General features: G+C 44.4%; 1 protein-coding gene across 17 annotated transcripts in view; it reads left to right on the top strand.

The window, feature by feature from the left end:
• Positions 1-13462, top strand: part of ADGRL3 (adhesion G protein-coupled receptor L3) — a 272261-nt gene that overhangs the window by 160888 nt on the left and 97911 nt on the right. For 9 of the 17 annotated variants that reach the window (XM_075149833.1, XM_075149835.1, XM_075149829.1 and 6 more), the window contains 2 exons: positions 9706-10011; positions 12211-12314. In XM_075149833.1, the coding sequence (XP_075005934.1) occupies positions 9706-10011; positions 12211-12314 (410 nt within the window). The remainder of the gene's footprint in view (positions 1-9705; positions 10012-12210; positions 12315-13462) is intronic. The other 8 variants (XM_075149834.1, XM_075149830.1, XM_075149840.1 and 5 more) reach the window with 1 other exon arrangement.

Here is a 13462-nt window from a genome sequence, read left to right as displayed (position 1 = left end):
TGAAGGTCTTTCCACCTTGGGTTTATGTATTATCATCTTGTCATCAACCCGTCAGGTAAGAATTTGAAACTATGTCTCGGCCAAAGCCGACTGCATGAGAGCTGGTAGCCCTTAATGGTGCAGAGCCAAACAAGTTAGGTTAAACCTCCTTTTTTGATTTTTGGATGCTGTTCCTTCCTACCTCTCAGCCTTCTGCTGTGACTTTGCAACTGAGATGACTAGCCATGGCTATGCCTCCAGCCGTGGAGCCTTCAGGCTGGAGATCTTTGCCATCTCCTTGAGATGCTGAGGCATATGAATGCATATTCAGCATCACTACCAGCACCCCAGTGTCCTTCCTCAACGAAAAAATAGCCTCGGGGACACGGGTGAGGGATGCTTGCACGCCAGGCTTGTTAGGACATCAGCATGGACTTGATAGTGTACCAAGTTGCCTGTGTCCATAAGTACCGAAGTCTAGTATGAAAACGGGAGATCCTTGAAAGTGTTACCCAGTTCATTTCACCTTAAAATGTCTTCTATATTGCACAGTTTGTTTATTTATTATAAATCTGCTTTACTGAAGCAAATGTGTTTTTCATAATATTAATGGCTCTCTCATTGTTAAAGCCTTCCACAGAACATCAGATATCTACAAAACAAATTTAGACACCAGTCCTGTAGTTAAGCATTGTTTAGGCAGATCCCTGAGCCAACATGAATACAGCTATTAGAATTGAGCTTTACAAAATATTGATGTTTCCACATAAGTAATAAAGAGTTTTGGAAGGGAGCTAAACAGCGTTTTATGGTTTGTCAGGGAAAGTGCTTTATTTCTGAACGTAGCTGAATATTGATATTCTTACAATGGAGTTTTGTCAGCTTCTTAGGGTTGGCTTATGTGAAAGATTTTTTTTCTGTTCAGCCCAGGCTTCTTCCCTCCCTCCCTTCCACCTGTCACTCCAGGGGCAGAAAGCCACTGGGAGGTTTGGGGAGAGGGTTGAGCTAATCTGAGCTCCAAAACAAGATGTGGCTGAGAGGCCGAGGCCGTGCCTGCCCTCTGATTTACAGGAGGGGTCTTGACAGCATATCTGCACCAAGGTGCACCAGAGAATGCTCGAAGGATGAGAAGAGACAGCCTTTCTCAGCATTTCTCTATTTCTGCTGGTTTCAATGGTCAGCTCTCTCCATAGTTCAGGCTGTTTTCTCATGGGAGCAAGAACAAACAGAATAAATAAATAACATAGAAGCCAATGCAGTCAGAGACTGAGTGGAGAGAGTGCCCTGTAGAGAGAAATCACTTTGGCGGCTTTGGAGAAGGATTTGGTTTTTTGAATCAGGTTTGAAAAACCAGTGGGTTGTAGCAAGAGGAGAAAATAGACAGGTTTGGTGAAAGAGAAAAGGTGAGCTTTTGCTGGCAGGTTTATCATTCCTGTTGCTCTAGAGGATGCTAAAAGTACAGTACGGGTATAACATCTACTGTACAGACTGCAGGCCCTGCTTTCAGGTCTCTGATTCATGTTTAGGAATGCAGTATGACCTGCATGCTAATGAACTCAATCTTAGCAAGGGTATAAGCAACCCTAACTCCACCTTTGATATTTTGTGGTTTATTCCATTTCCTCTCTTTGATTTCAGCTGACCAGCCCACTCACAGAGCGTGTTTGCACTTAAAACACTGGGCATCGGGGCTGATTTGGAAGCCCAGCAATGGTACACGAAACCGGGAGGGAACTGAAATCCCGGGCCTCAGAGCAGCTGGGATTGAGGGACGGTGCACATGGTGTAAGGGGGGAGATGCACAGTAAACGCAAAAAGCAGCCTTTGTGATTTTAATCTGCCAAACAAGACAGGAGGAAGCGGGGCCAGGCGGTTTTCCACCCACCTCTGCCCCCACGCCTCTTGCGCACGCGCGTGCTGTGGGGCCAGGGGGCTGATTTCTTGTAGTTCCAGTGTGTTGTCTCCTTGGGTTCGGTTGTACTATGCCCTCTTCCTCAAGATAACAGCACAACACAATCAGGTTTTTAATATTAATTCGGCGATCACAGGAGTGTAGCTTGAAAGCACCGAATCACTGAGAATTGAAAAGTCTAATCTGTCCTTTTGAAAGCTGTCCAATTTCTTTTTTATTTACAGCATTTGAACCATTCCACAAATTGGAAAGCAACCATCCAGCCATTTCACAGGCAGATTATGATATGTTTAAAAGAGTCCAAGGCATTTATCCGAATGCAATTGGCCATCTTGCTGACTAACATCTAGATTGGAAATATTACACACACAGATGAACAGAGACTATTTGAAGATGATAGTTTTCTCTTATTAAAGCTGTGTTTGTAGCTTGCAACTGAAGAAATGTTTCAGATGGTGGTATAAGCTGACTGCCTTTGGCCCTCGGAAGGACTCGTCATGTTGATTGGATAGATCAGAAAATGCTAGGGCGTGAATAGTCATTTTATGACTCCTGCACTTGCTTCCATTCATTGCAAATGCAGAGGTGGAGAACTGCTGGAGAAGGACCGGCTCCATCTGGCACTGCCTCTGCAGAGCGCATGCAAGTTGTTCAATTAAAGATGCAGAAGTGCAGGCAAAAGGCAGGAAACGCACATTAGATGAAGCTACATCCATTGCCAAATGGACGGGAAAAATTGTTTTTCCCTCTTAGCAGCTACGTATGTGCTTGTTCTGCATAGAAACTAAAAGGTATGTTTCAGCTTGCATGGACAAAACATACATGTGATTTAATTAAAAGGTAAAAACAAAATGCAAACCTGGCAATCTCAGCCTCCAGTAAATCTCTTGAAGCTGTACGCGTAGTGCTCATGTGTCTGTACTCTAACATGGTCTGAATGAAAAACTGACAGCACCTGTTACTGAAATCAAAAGTGATTTCTCTAACAATGGGATACTGGGGAATTCCCACCGGGCTTCTCTTTAATAGAGTTTGAAGGATTCAGGTTGGAAGACAGTGCATAAGATCTGCACCACTGGCTCTGATGGATGTGAATCATGCCAGGGGACAGAGTTAGTTTAGGAGGTTAGAAGTTCACTCCATACATTCAGTAATAATATGCAGCTGGTGTGCCCTTAAAAAGAGAATGTATGCTTTTCCCCCCTCCATGTGAAATAACATGTGGGTTGAAAAAGAATAGTAGTCAGATTTTTCTACGTTCAAATCCAGAAATTCAAAATAACTGCAACCACATCTGACAGTATTTTTGAGAACTAGAGTGATTTGAAGGTAGATTGGCTAAAAATAGCACTTGAACTGAACTCTCAAACCTATTAGATTAGTCTATTTATAATAAATCCTGATCTACTGTCTATTAGATCAGATCTTCTGTAATCTTTTCCTGTTTACCAGGCCTCCTATGGGCATAGTTTATCTGCATTTCTAAGAGCATTACAGCATGATGTTGAAAAAAATGCTCAGTTTTTATGTCTCGTGCATGATGGTCCAGTTAAATTTCTGCCTGAACGTTTAGAATCAGTTGCAAAGTAAGGGAAGAGCAATATGGCATTAATGCCCTCATTGGATGGGCGCCAAAGGGTACGAGAGGTTCATGAAGGTGGATTTGGCAGACGTCCTGGGTAGGAAAACAGAGCTAAGACTTTAGGAACTGTCTTCTGATAGAAGAGGACCATGGTGAAGACAACAGCTGATGCTCATGTGCTGTACCACTTAATTTCCTGATACTGCTAGATATGCCGATGTGCTGTAACCCTGTGCTAATGACAGCTAAAACATTGTCTGATGTCTCTGAAGTTACACATTTTAAGTGGGATCCAGTAATTTCTTGGAGAAGAATGGGTCAGAGAGGAAAAGAAGAAAAGAAAAAAGTAGCTTCTTTTATTCAAATGATAACTAAATTGGGGACCTGACACTAAGAGCTGTTGAGAGCCAGAAAAAGTATTAAGTGCTCACACACACAAAAAAAAAAGCCCCGCAAAAGCATAAAAATTGATATTTCACAAAAAAAAACAGCCAGGCTGCTGTTTGGGTTCTTATTTTTTCAGGCGAAACCTGGATGTTTTCAATAATAGCTAGAATGTTTTTGACAAAACGACCTTTCCATAGCAATCTGGCATGTGTAGTGAACAGTTGATCGTTGTCAGAAATGTAAAGTTTTGATTCAAAAGGGCTTTGGTAGACATATTTTTTGCCTGTTGGAAATTGGTCCCATGTGGTCGCTGCTTTGAATGTATTAATTGTCTTGCTGAGAGTTGTGGTGCAGTGAGAAAGGATGAGTTGGGGCAGATTGACTGGACTTGAGCCTGTTGTGATGAATTTGCACACTTCAGCTCTCGTTTTTTGTTGTTTAATCTTAAATGCTAAAAAAGATTCAGAGGAAAAAAAACAGTGTGTTAAGTGATTCCAGCTTGAAGTGCATTGACACAGCTGAGTTTGCACCATGTCTTGGACCACAGCTGTAGCTTTCCCCCTAGTACAGGGAACTCAACATCTGGCCCACATCCATCACAGCATCTGCCCAGGCCCAGCAGAATAGTCACATGTGGGCAGAGTAGCCTTGGGCACAAAAACTGATCCCCTAGTGGAAGAGGTAGAAAAAAAACATCCAGAAAGGGTTTTTCCATTTGTCAGCAGTCTACAGGGGAATGGACCTTTCTTCTCTCAGATGTAGCATCCTCCTCCTCTGCTATTTCAGACGATAGGTAAGAGGGAGGAAAAAGAAGAGCTATATATCTATGTATCATGCTTCATATGACTTTTTCAGGGTGCAGGACTACATGCAGTTGTGTTGTTGAAGACGTGCCATGTTGAACATTCTAGGGCCATCACATATCTAATCTTTTCTTCCCACCAATGGTTTTTGCAAGCCTTTTGTAAATCTCGGTCAATAAAGCTTCAACAACAAAAAACACAACCCCAACCTCTCCAAAAGCAGTGTGAACTTTTATGTTCACACACAATTCTGGCTCAGCTTCCCCAAATAACGGCGTGTGTGAGCACAGGGGAGAGCTGTTCAGATGTTTGATGTGAGGCTTGCTTGGCCTTCGCCTGCAGTAAAAAGAAATCATAGTTTCTTTCGAACATGTGGAAGGAGCTGTATGTAATTTAGGGGCTAATCTCACCTCGTTGATTCTCCAGCCCACTGTTCCTGGGTGGCACCGGCATGTGGCTTTTGATCTTTCAGCAGACATCCAACATGAGATGGTTTTGAGGGTGATGTCTTTTGCGGCATGGACTCGGTATAACGTTGCAATCCACCGGTGTGTTAACAGGTTGATGGATACCTGGTTATGCAGCTCTTAGGTATGGTACCGGGTGTGCAAGGCTCAACCTAGGTGCTCCTTGACTTCAGTCATCCTTTTCTGTCACCTTGCAGGGGGTTCGGTGAAAAGCCACCCAAAAAAAAGGCAAAAGGAAATGGGAATATATTTCTTTTCAAATAATAATTTTTTTTTTAGAGGATTTCAGAAAACCTTCTGAAATGCATTTGAAAATGCCTGTAGAAAACTAATTCCCATGAGGTAGATTTATGTGACAGGGAAAAGAAAAACAGCTGTGATATAATCTTCCAACTGTATTAGGTTTGGGTTTTTTTGTGCTGCTTCTTTCAAGATGTGCCTAAACCTTCTTATTTGCTATGTAAATACAACTTGCACCATCTTTCAGTAGAAGAAGAAATGATAAAAGGGGATGCTGTAAGCAAAGGATGTGGTTACCAAATATGAAAAGGGCAAAACTAGCAGAGAGGGAGGAAGGGAGCTTCAGGTTTTGTGTTTCTCGCAGCCTTTCAGAAAACAGCAATGCTCCGTTTGTCTTAGCGCGGCAGCGACGTGTGTAAATAAATGTGAACACAGCCCGGACGTGCTCAAGAGGGCACTTGGATTGCTGTATCCTCCCAAAGATGTTGAACTGCTCAGATTAGTTGTACCTCAGTTGCTCGAGCATTGCACCAGCTGCAGCGCAGGGAGCAGGCACGGGCTCTTGGCCGCCGGCGCCCCGGCACGTCTGCTTGAGCGTCAGGCTTGGGAACGCAAAACTCACTGGAAAGTGAAGTCATCGTGGTTTGTTTGGACCTTGTGCACGAAACTTGGAGTGCGGCCTCTCCTTCCAATTACATGAGTGAACACTGGCTTGTAGCACATAGCCATCAGGCTAAACCTTTGGATTGCAGCCCCCGGGGGAGAGCTTGATGGATGTCTTCTATCATCTGTTACCTAGCAAAAGCCAGCAAACCTCACCCAGGAAATCTTGTCTGCAGTTTCTGCTCGAGGGGCACACAGTTATCTTCGTTCATGGGACAGAAAATGCATGACATCTCTTAAAAAGTATTTTCAGTTATTGAGTACACCGGGTGATAGGCTGGATACTTAGGTGCCAAAAGGAAAAAATGAGAGAAAACGTAGCTTGGTAGTGATTGCAAATAGCCTTGCTTGCAATCAAAGCTGCTTTTATGATAGGAAAACACTGGTCAGAGTCATCTGGAAAAGCAGTCTCCCATGTCTGGGAGCACCAGGAAGAGGTGAGCAGAGCAGAAGGTAAGATGACATGGATGCCAGATTTTCCTGATTGGCAGATACGAAGTGCTGGTCTTAGGCCAGTTGTGCACTTGTCATGTTAGGCCAGGAAAAGGGACAGGAAGGAAATGGGGAGGGGGCGGGAAAGACAGACAGCCAGACCGACCTTTATTTATTTAAGATTTTTCCCTATGAGCAAATCCCTCCCACGATTTTCCTTCCACCAAGCAAAATTCCTCCTCCAGAGGCCTGAGCTCTGTGTAAAGGTTGGGAAATAAAAGAAAGAAGGGAAAAAACTCCCAATTTCTTTTTCTTGCTAGTCCATGTGCCGGGAGTAGAGAGAGGCTCCTCTGGGAGTTGCAATTACTCCCCTGTGGATGCTGGAAATGTTTGGGGTTTTTTTTATAGCTGCAGCTCTAGTCTGAATGATGGCAAAAGTTAATCTTTGCTATTAGTGCCAGCTCTCTAGATAGAGCAGGGAAGAAAAAAGTGAAGTATCACTTTGGGGTGTTTCTGCGGAAGAGATGTTTTCACAGCCGCAGTTTGCTTTCTTGGGAGCACTGTGAAAATACCTATCCCAGCGCTGTGCTTCATGGAATCGAGGTCCATGCAAAGTCTCATGAATGTTTTGGATTTGAAGCCTAGGAGTAAAAACTGAGTCTTACCCAAAAGCTGTCTTTAAACTCTTGATATGGCAACGCATGGTAAAAACAAGTAGTAAAAGTAAAATAATCAAGATTATACATTTCTGATTGTAATAGTGTGATGATTTTTAAAGGTTATTGCTTGTCTATGAGCAAAGATTGTATTATGAAGTATTATCTGAAGAATCCTTCTGTTAAAGTGATGCTGCAATGCTGCTTTTCCCCCCGAGTTAAAAATTCACAGTTTATTGGCAGCCTGAGTTAACTGGAGGTTTGATCTCTGTTCTGTGCTGTAGGATTTAGGTAATTTTGCCCAGGTTGCAGTCTCTTCATAGTTTTGCTTGGATTTGAGAATCATTTATATGTAAATGATCCTGATCTCTTGTTCTTTCCCTTCTTACCAATTAACTTTGTTTTAAGGCACACAGTTGTGTGAGCAAAATCGGCAAGCGGTGCTGCCTGGGGCTGGTGAAACTGGGTGGTGTTAGCATGGTGATCATGTTCGCTGGAGCTCATTACCAAATTGACTCGTTGAATAATCAGACCTTTGAGCTGAGTTCAGTGGTATCCCATCCATCTCACTCCGCTAGGCCACTTTGAGGCAGCTCTTTTATGTCTTCTTATAATTTGTCCTATGTAAATGGCGGAGGTGTTTATTTTTAAAAGTAGCAAGAAAGCCCAGTTGAACAAGAAAAAAGTTGAAAGAACAAGCCCTCAAAGAGATTTTGACACTAGTGCCAAGGGGTTTATGAAAGATAAAACAACTCTTTTTTTTACGGCTAAAGGAAAATGCCATTAAATCCCTTGTGCCTAGCTGCTACAGTAAACTTGCCAGAGCTATTCCAAAAACAACATGCCGTGAAATATTCAATGATTGTCAATGAAAACTAGGCTCAAAAATGCAGCACCCTGTGTGCGGATCAAGGGGAGCTCCTGGGTGCTCAGTATGTGTTTCTATATGCTCACAAATTACTGTAAGAATCATTTTAAGGGGGGTTTGCTAGTTTTGGCTTTGAAACTGCATCGGCTATATCTACTCGATACCTCTGTGCCTGTAGTGCACGGCATAGGTAATTTTGCAAATGGAAAATAACTTGTTATTGCATGAGTAAATGGGAAAATTTCTGCAGATTGTTATCTACCAGGCTAATCGTTATTGTGAAGAAATAAAATATGTACTCATGGCAAGACCTGCTGTAGTAAAAACAGATAATATTTGCTGAAGTTCTCTGCAAATTTTAATCCTCCCTGTAACGTCAGATGGAAACCATTGCTTGGTGATGTAGCACAGCTTTGAGCAGAACCCGGAAGAAACCTGTCAATGTCTGCAGGATTTTGCATTGTATTTTTTGGATTCAAACCCAGGGTTCATAGTGGAAGGGACGTGGCACAAGAAGGCTGGAAAATCTGATCAATGAGCTCGGGAGACCTGATTTCAGATCAGTATCCTGGTGCTCAGGTGGTTTAGTGCCTATTGCGGCACCTTTTTGGAGGCTGGGGGAGAAGAAGATCCCATTTTCCGAGGGATGGTAGAGCTGGGATTTTTAAACTGAATGTTTTCTTGAAAAATACTGATCCCTCAGAAAATTATGTTTATGATGCTGCTGAGTTTTAAAGTTTGAGGAGAGGGTGTCTCAGGCTTGGAGTAAAATTATCTAAAACAAGAGCAAGTGTGTGCTTCAACTGCCACGTTATTGATTACTCTGGGACAGGAGAATTGCTCACAGCACCATAGGCTTAAATTACTTAAATAACAAAAAAACCCTTTCAGAATGGAAAAACTCCTATTTTACACTAAAGGCAGGCATCTCTGTTCTTGAAATAGGTTGACTTGAATGAACTCCAGTAACAGCAATATCATTATACATTAATAACTAATATTGCATGAATAGTGAGTGTGGTCTGCTTCACTGGACCTAGTAGAGAGGAGAGTCTCCACTCTCGGGAGCTTGCAGGCAGAGCCTGCTCACACAGCTGGATAGTTAAGAGGCTGCTCCTCGGGGCGACAGGGTGATTCTCACATTTAATTTTAATTTCTGGGTAGGCTGGAGTTCACACATGGCTGTCTTTAATGTAGAAACTCCAATTCGTGTTGCTGGACACAGAGCAACTGTGACTCTGAAGCCTTGCGTTCATCCCTCTGTGCACTGCTGTTTTGGGGATAGATTTGTGATGTGCTTTTTTTTTATTACACCATGGAAAATGTTTTTCTGTCCAAACCAGCTGGGTCTTCAGCAACACTAAAAAATTAAAAGCTCTTCTGTGCTAGGTGTTCCCTAAAAGATGGAAAATAAGATTTTTACATTAAAATGCCAGGAAGAAAAATGGTGAGGGCATAAAGTGCTGCTTTATTTTCATCAGATGCTAGTGCTTTTGGAAAATCGGTTGTGCTCCAGCAGTCATTACCCCCCTGTGTGCTTCTCTCGCTGTGTGCTCCAGCTTCTCTCTGAAAGGTGGCTGTGCAGCAAGCCTTGCGTTAGCTGTAGCTCCAACTACACCCTGCAGGCCACCGCAGTCAGCAGAGGGGACATCCTCAGGACCTAGGCTTGAGTGCTTTTTTTCCTTCTCTCTTTAATCAGCTCTGCCTTTGTTTCAGGAGTATCAACATCAGGGGCTCTGGGCCCAGGGAGCACCACCGCCAGCACCACACCACGGGTGGCCACCAGCAGTACTGGCCGCCCAACCACCACCTCGGCCTCGGGCAGAAGGAACAGGAGCACCAGCACACCATCACCCATGGCTGATGTCCCCGACGAAATGACCACGCACCTCCCACCCGCCTCCTCCCAGCTGCCTCCAGCCGGCGCGGAGAGCTGCGACCCCATGGAAGCCCGTGATATTATGTGGTCTCGGACTCGGCAGGGCCAGGTGGCGAAGCAGCCGTGTCCCATGGGCTCAATAGGTGAGTCGAGGGGCGGGAGGACACAGCGAGCCATCTCCATTTGCCCATGGGACGTTGTGAGCGTGCAGCCAGGTTGCCCATGGCCCCCTGTGGCACAGGTGCTTTCATCAGTGGAGCACGCTGATGCCTTCTCTCAGGTCTACATTGCCTTGGGTGAGGCATGGCAAGCAGCTGGCTGGAGCCAAAGCCTCAATATGCTGAGCACGTTGTGCAGGATCTTTAGCATCCCAAGCCCTGGCCGAAGGAGTACAAGCTAGCGACCTTGTGGGATTGAGCTTGATGCACTGTAAGAGCCTCTGCCTCCAGAAGTTATGTATTATTCCTGGTTTTGCTGGTATTCGTAGCCCCTCGGCTCATTGACTGATGTGTTGCTGGCTGATGCTTTACCTGTTTTGCGGGGGGCGGGGGAAATCAACAAAACTTACATCTTGAAGCTCTGTGCTGCACTGTTTGCATTTCAGAGGCCGTGGCCAGCATTTCGGAGCACAGGTATTCCTAGATCCTGAACCAGCGTGAGTGATTTTCCAAACTGCAGCCAGCATCCAGTGTGATCAGCAGGGAAAGCAGGGGGGAAAACAAAGCCAAATCTTTTGAAAATGGTTTATTGTTTATTGAATTTTGCTCCTTTTCTTCTACTCTTCCCCCCAATTGTTTTCTTCCAAAAGGTTGCTTTTGGAAATTTTCTGTCCACATTAAAACACAGTCAAATGAAGAATGGGTTTTGGCATATTTGTATTTGGCATACAGTTTGCTGTATTTTAACAAATGCAGTTTTCCAAAAGTATTTATTTTTCGAGCTAGTCTTAGTGTCCAGTCCTGAAAACCCGCTTGCCAAGAAGAAATCAGGAAGTGGAGGAAATTGCCTGAAAATAGGATAAGGAAGGATCTGGCTTGCAGAGGAGACTCGCTGTTAATTCTCCGCTCCATTGCCCTGGAGAGCCATTCACACCTGTGTATACGAATACTGACTCTCTCTTGAATTTGGTGAGGTCAGACTGATAAAATATACATTAAAGTATGAGGGGCATGGAAAGACGTCAGTGGTGAGAATAGGTAAAGAACATTTTTGCTGTCTTTCCCAGCCCCACTTGGTAAAATTAATGCAAAATGTATCGTGTTCCCAGAGAGGGGAAAGGGTAGTCTGACCTGAAGCTGTGAAAAAGGAAAGAAAAGATAAAAAAGGAAAATGAAGGCTGGATGCAGGGAGCCCTTTTCTAAGCACAAGAGCTAAGGACTGGATGAAAAGAGCTAAGGAAAAAAAAAAAAACACAAACAACTTGTTGATGGGGGATGGCAATAAGCCGTTCCCATCTCTAATTTCAGTGATTCATGCGACTTGTTAAAAGCTGTGGTATATTAGCAGTGGGCCTCTTCCAACTCCCTTTGAAGGCATGAGCAAACTCTCACTGGTTTTAATCGGCGCTACCATCAGACCTAGCCTGTAATTCACTCCTCTGCTGAAAAGTTTGGCTCTGCAGGGCAGAGCATTTTATAGGATACAGAGTCTTTAATCTACGTGTACCAGCTTTCTTGATTTTTAAAGATCTTTAACTGCACCATTTTGGATGCATCTCTCTTTGTCTGGAAGGACCTGAGGCGCTTTGCTGTCTTTTGCAGCAGGGATCTGGGCAGCCCTTGCCAAACAAAACTCTCCTCTAAAGTCCCTGTCAATGGCTGGGGGTGGGCGGTAAAGCCCAGCATTACATCCTGGCGTTCGTAGCATTTAAACTTTTGTGTCTTTCCACCCAAATTGTTTAATGATGATTCAGAGCAGTAAAATCTTTGTAAAGCAGCAAGGAAGTCAAGGCACAGGGTCTGATCCCGGGGCACCAGTGGTGGGGCAGAGCACTCAAGATGCTGGCTCAGCGTTTGAGATCCAGCTTCGATTTCTTAGTCCCTGGCAGCTTTCCTGCCTGGCCTAAGGCAAAGCCCTCTGTCCGTAGTCTCCGTTTGGCGAAATGGAGGTAATATCCCTGCACTACCTCATGGGTCTTTTATGTCTTAGGGCCCCTAAGCACTAAGATGATGGGAGACTGGGACACTGAGATGACTCGGAAGTGTCCTACCGAGGTCCTGAGCACTAATAAGCTCCCAGGCTTTGCATGAGGTGTCCGTCATTGTGGAATGAAGCCTGTGACATGGTGTCCTGGGGGTGAAATTCAACTGATAACACTGAACACAGTGGCTTTCCTCTTCCAGGTGTTGCAACTTTCCGATGTCTTGCACCAGACGGGATCTGGGAGCCCCAAGGACCTGATCTGAGCAACTGCTCTTCTCCCTGGATCAACCACATCACTCAGAAGGTAAAACCCTTCCTGTGTGTTGACCACACCGAGTCTACGCACTGACCTTCCTGAGCTCCCTGGTGGTTTTCACAACAGGGAACCCAAAGTGACCAAAAGTCACGCATAAAGTAGTAGCCAGAAATTGCAAGGAAAAAGCAAGACTGTAAAAATCTGATGGAAATTAAGGCAAAGAGGGTGAGGGAAAGGCAAAGGAGAGGGACTGGAGAGTGGAGTTAAACTAGAGTGAATGACAGTTCTTGTTTGTGGCAAGAAAAGGAGGAAGAGGGAGGAGGAGGTGGGTAGACGTATGGAAAATACTGAATTATTGCAAGAGGAAACTTTCCCTTTCATACATCTCCAAGGATTTTCTCATGCCACGCAAGCACAGGATAAACCCCGTAGTTGAGAAATCTTTACCAAAGAAAGACAGGCTCAATATGAAATGTTTGCATTGCACTTCTGACTTTCTGTTTTTAACTTCTGCCCAAATTGCAAAAGAACTGATGGAATAGAAAACAATGCCGCAGTAATGCGTATCTTTTGACTCTTAAGTCCCTTGATGAATGTTTTGTAGCACTTCATCATTCATCAGTGTTAAAAGTGCATTAACATGTGACAATAGAAGTTCAAGACAAGCAGAGCTTATTTGGTAGCAATATGTTGAACGTTTTTGTTATTAATGCACAGTGGTGCTTTGAGCTGATTTCATTACAAACAGAGACCAGATGTGTGTTTACGCCACAGAGTCTGTGGGCTGAATCCTTATTATAGCAATTTGTGGGGATTTATTCACTCCTTTAGCCAGAGCGAGCGAGTCCCAGTGTTGTGGGCTAGCTGTGCTGCGGCACGGTAGCAGCACTGCACTCCCAGAGAGCCTGTGCTCGCTGGTGAACGGGATGGGGTGACCCTACAGACAAGACTCTTTGGCTTTCTCCTCCCTATCCCCCATCTTAACCGAGGCTCAACAACCTGCAAGTCGCTAACATGAACACCTCTGATCATCCCTATCTCACTTCATCTGTATTTATACCCGTCCCTCCCCAAAGATGAGGGAAGACATCAATTAACGTGGGGCTGCTGTGACATGGCGCAGCCATTACAAAGCTCGTGGTCCTTCTGTCCCACGGGGGAGGGTGGGCAGCTCTCCTGCCATACGCTCAGCTAGC

The sequence above is a fragment of the Calonectris borealis genome, chromosome 4 (assembly GCF_964195595.1).
Source record: "Calonectris borealis chromosome 4, bCalBor7.hap1.2, whole genome shotgun sequence".
Lineage (NCBI taxonomy): Eukaryota > Metazoa > Chordata > Aves > Procellariiformes > Procellariidae > Calonectris > Calonectris borealis.
The sequence above is the reverse complement of the archived record's forward strand: the minus strand, read 5'-3'. Positions and strand labels throughout refer to the sequence as shown.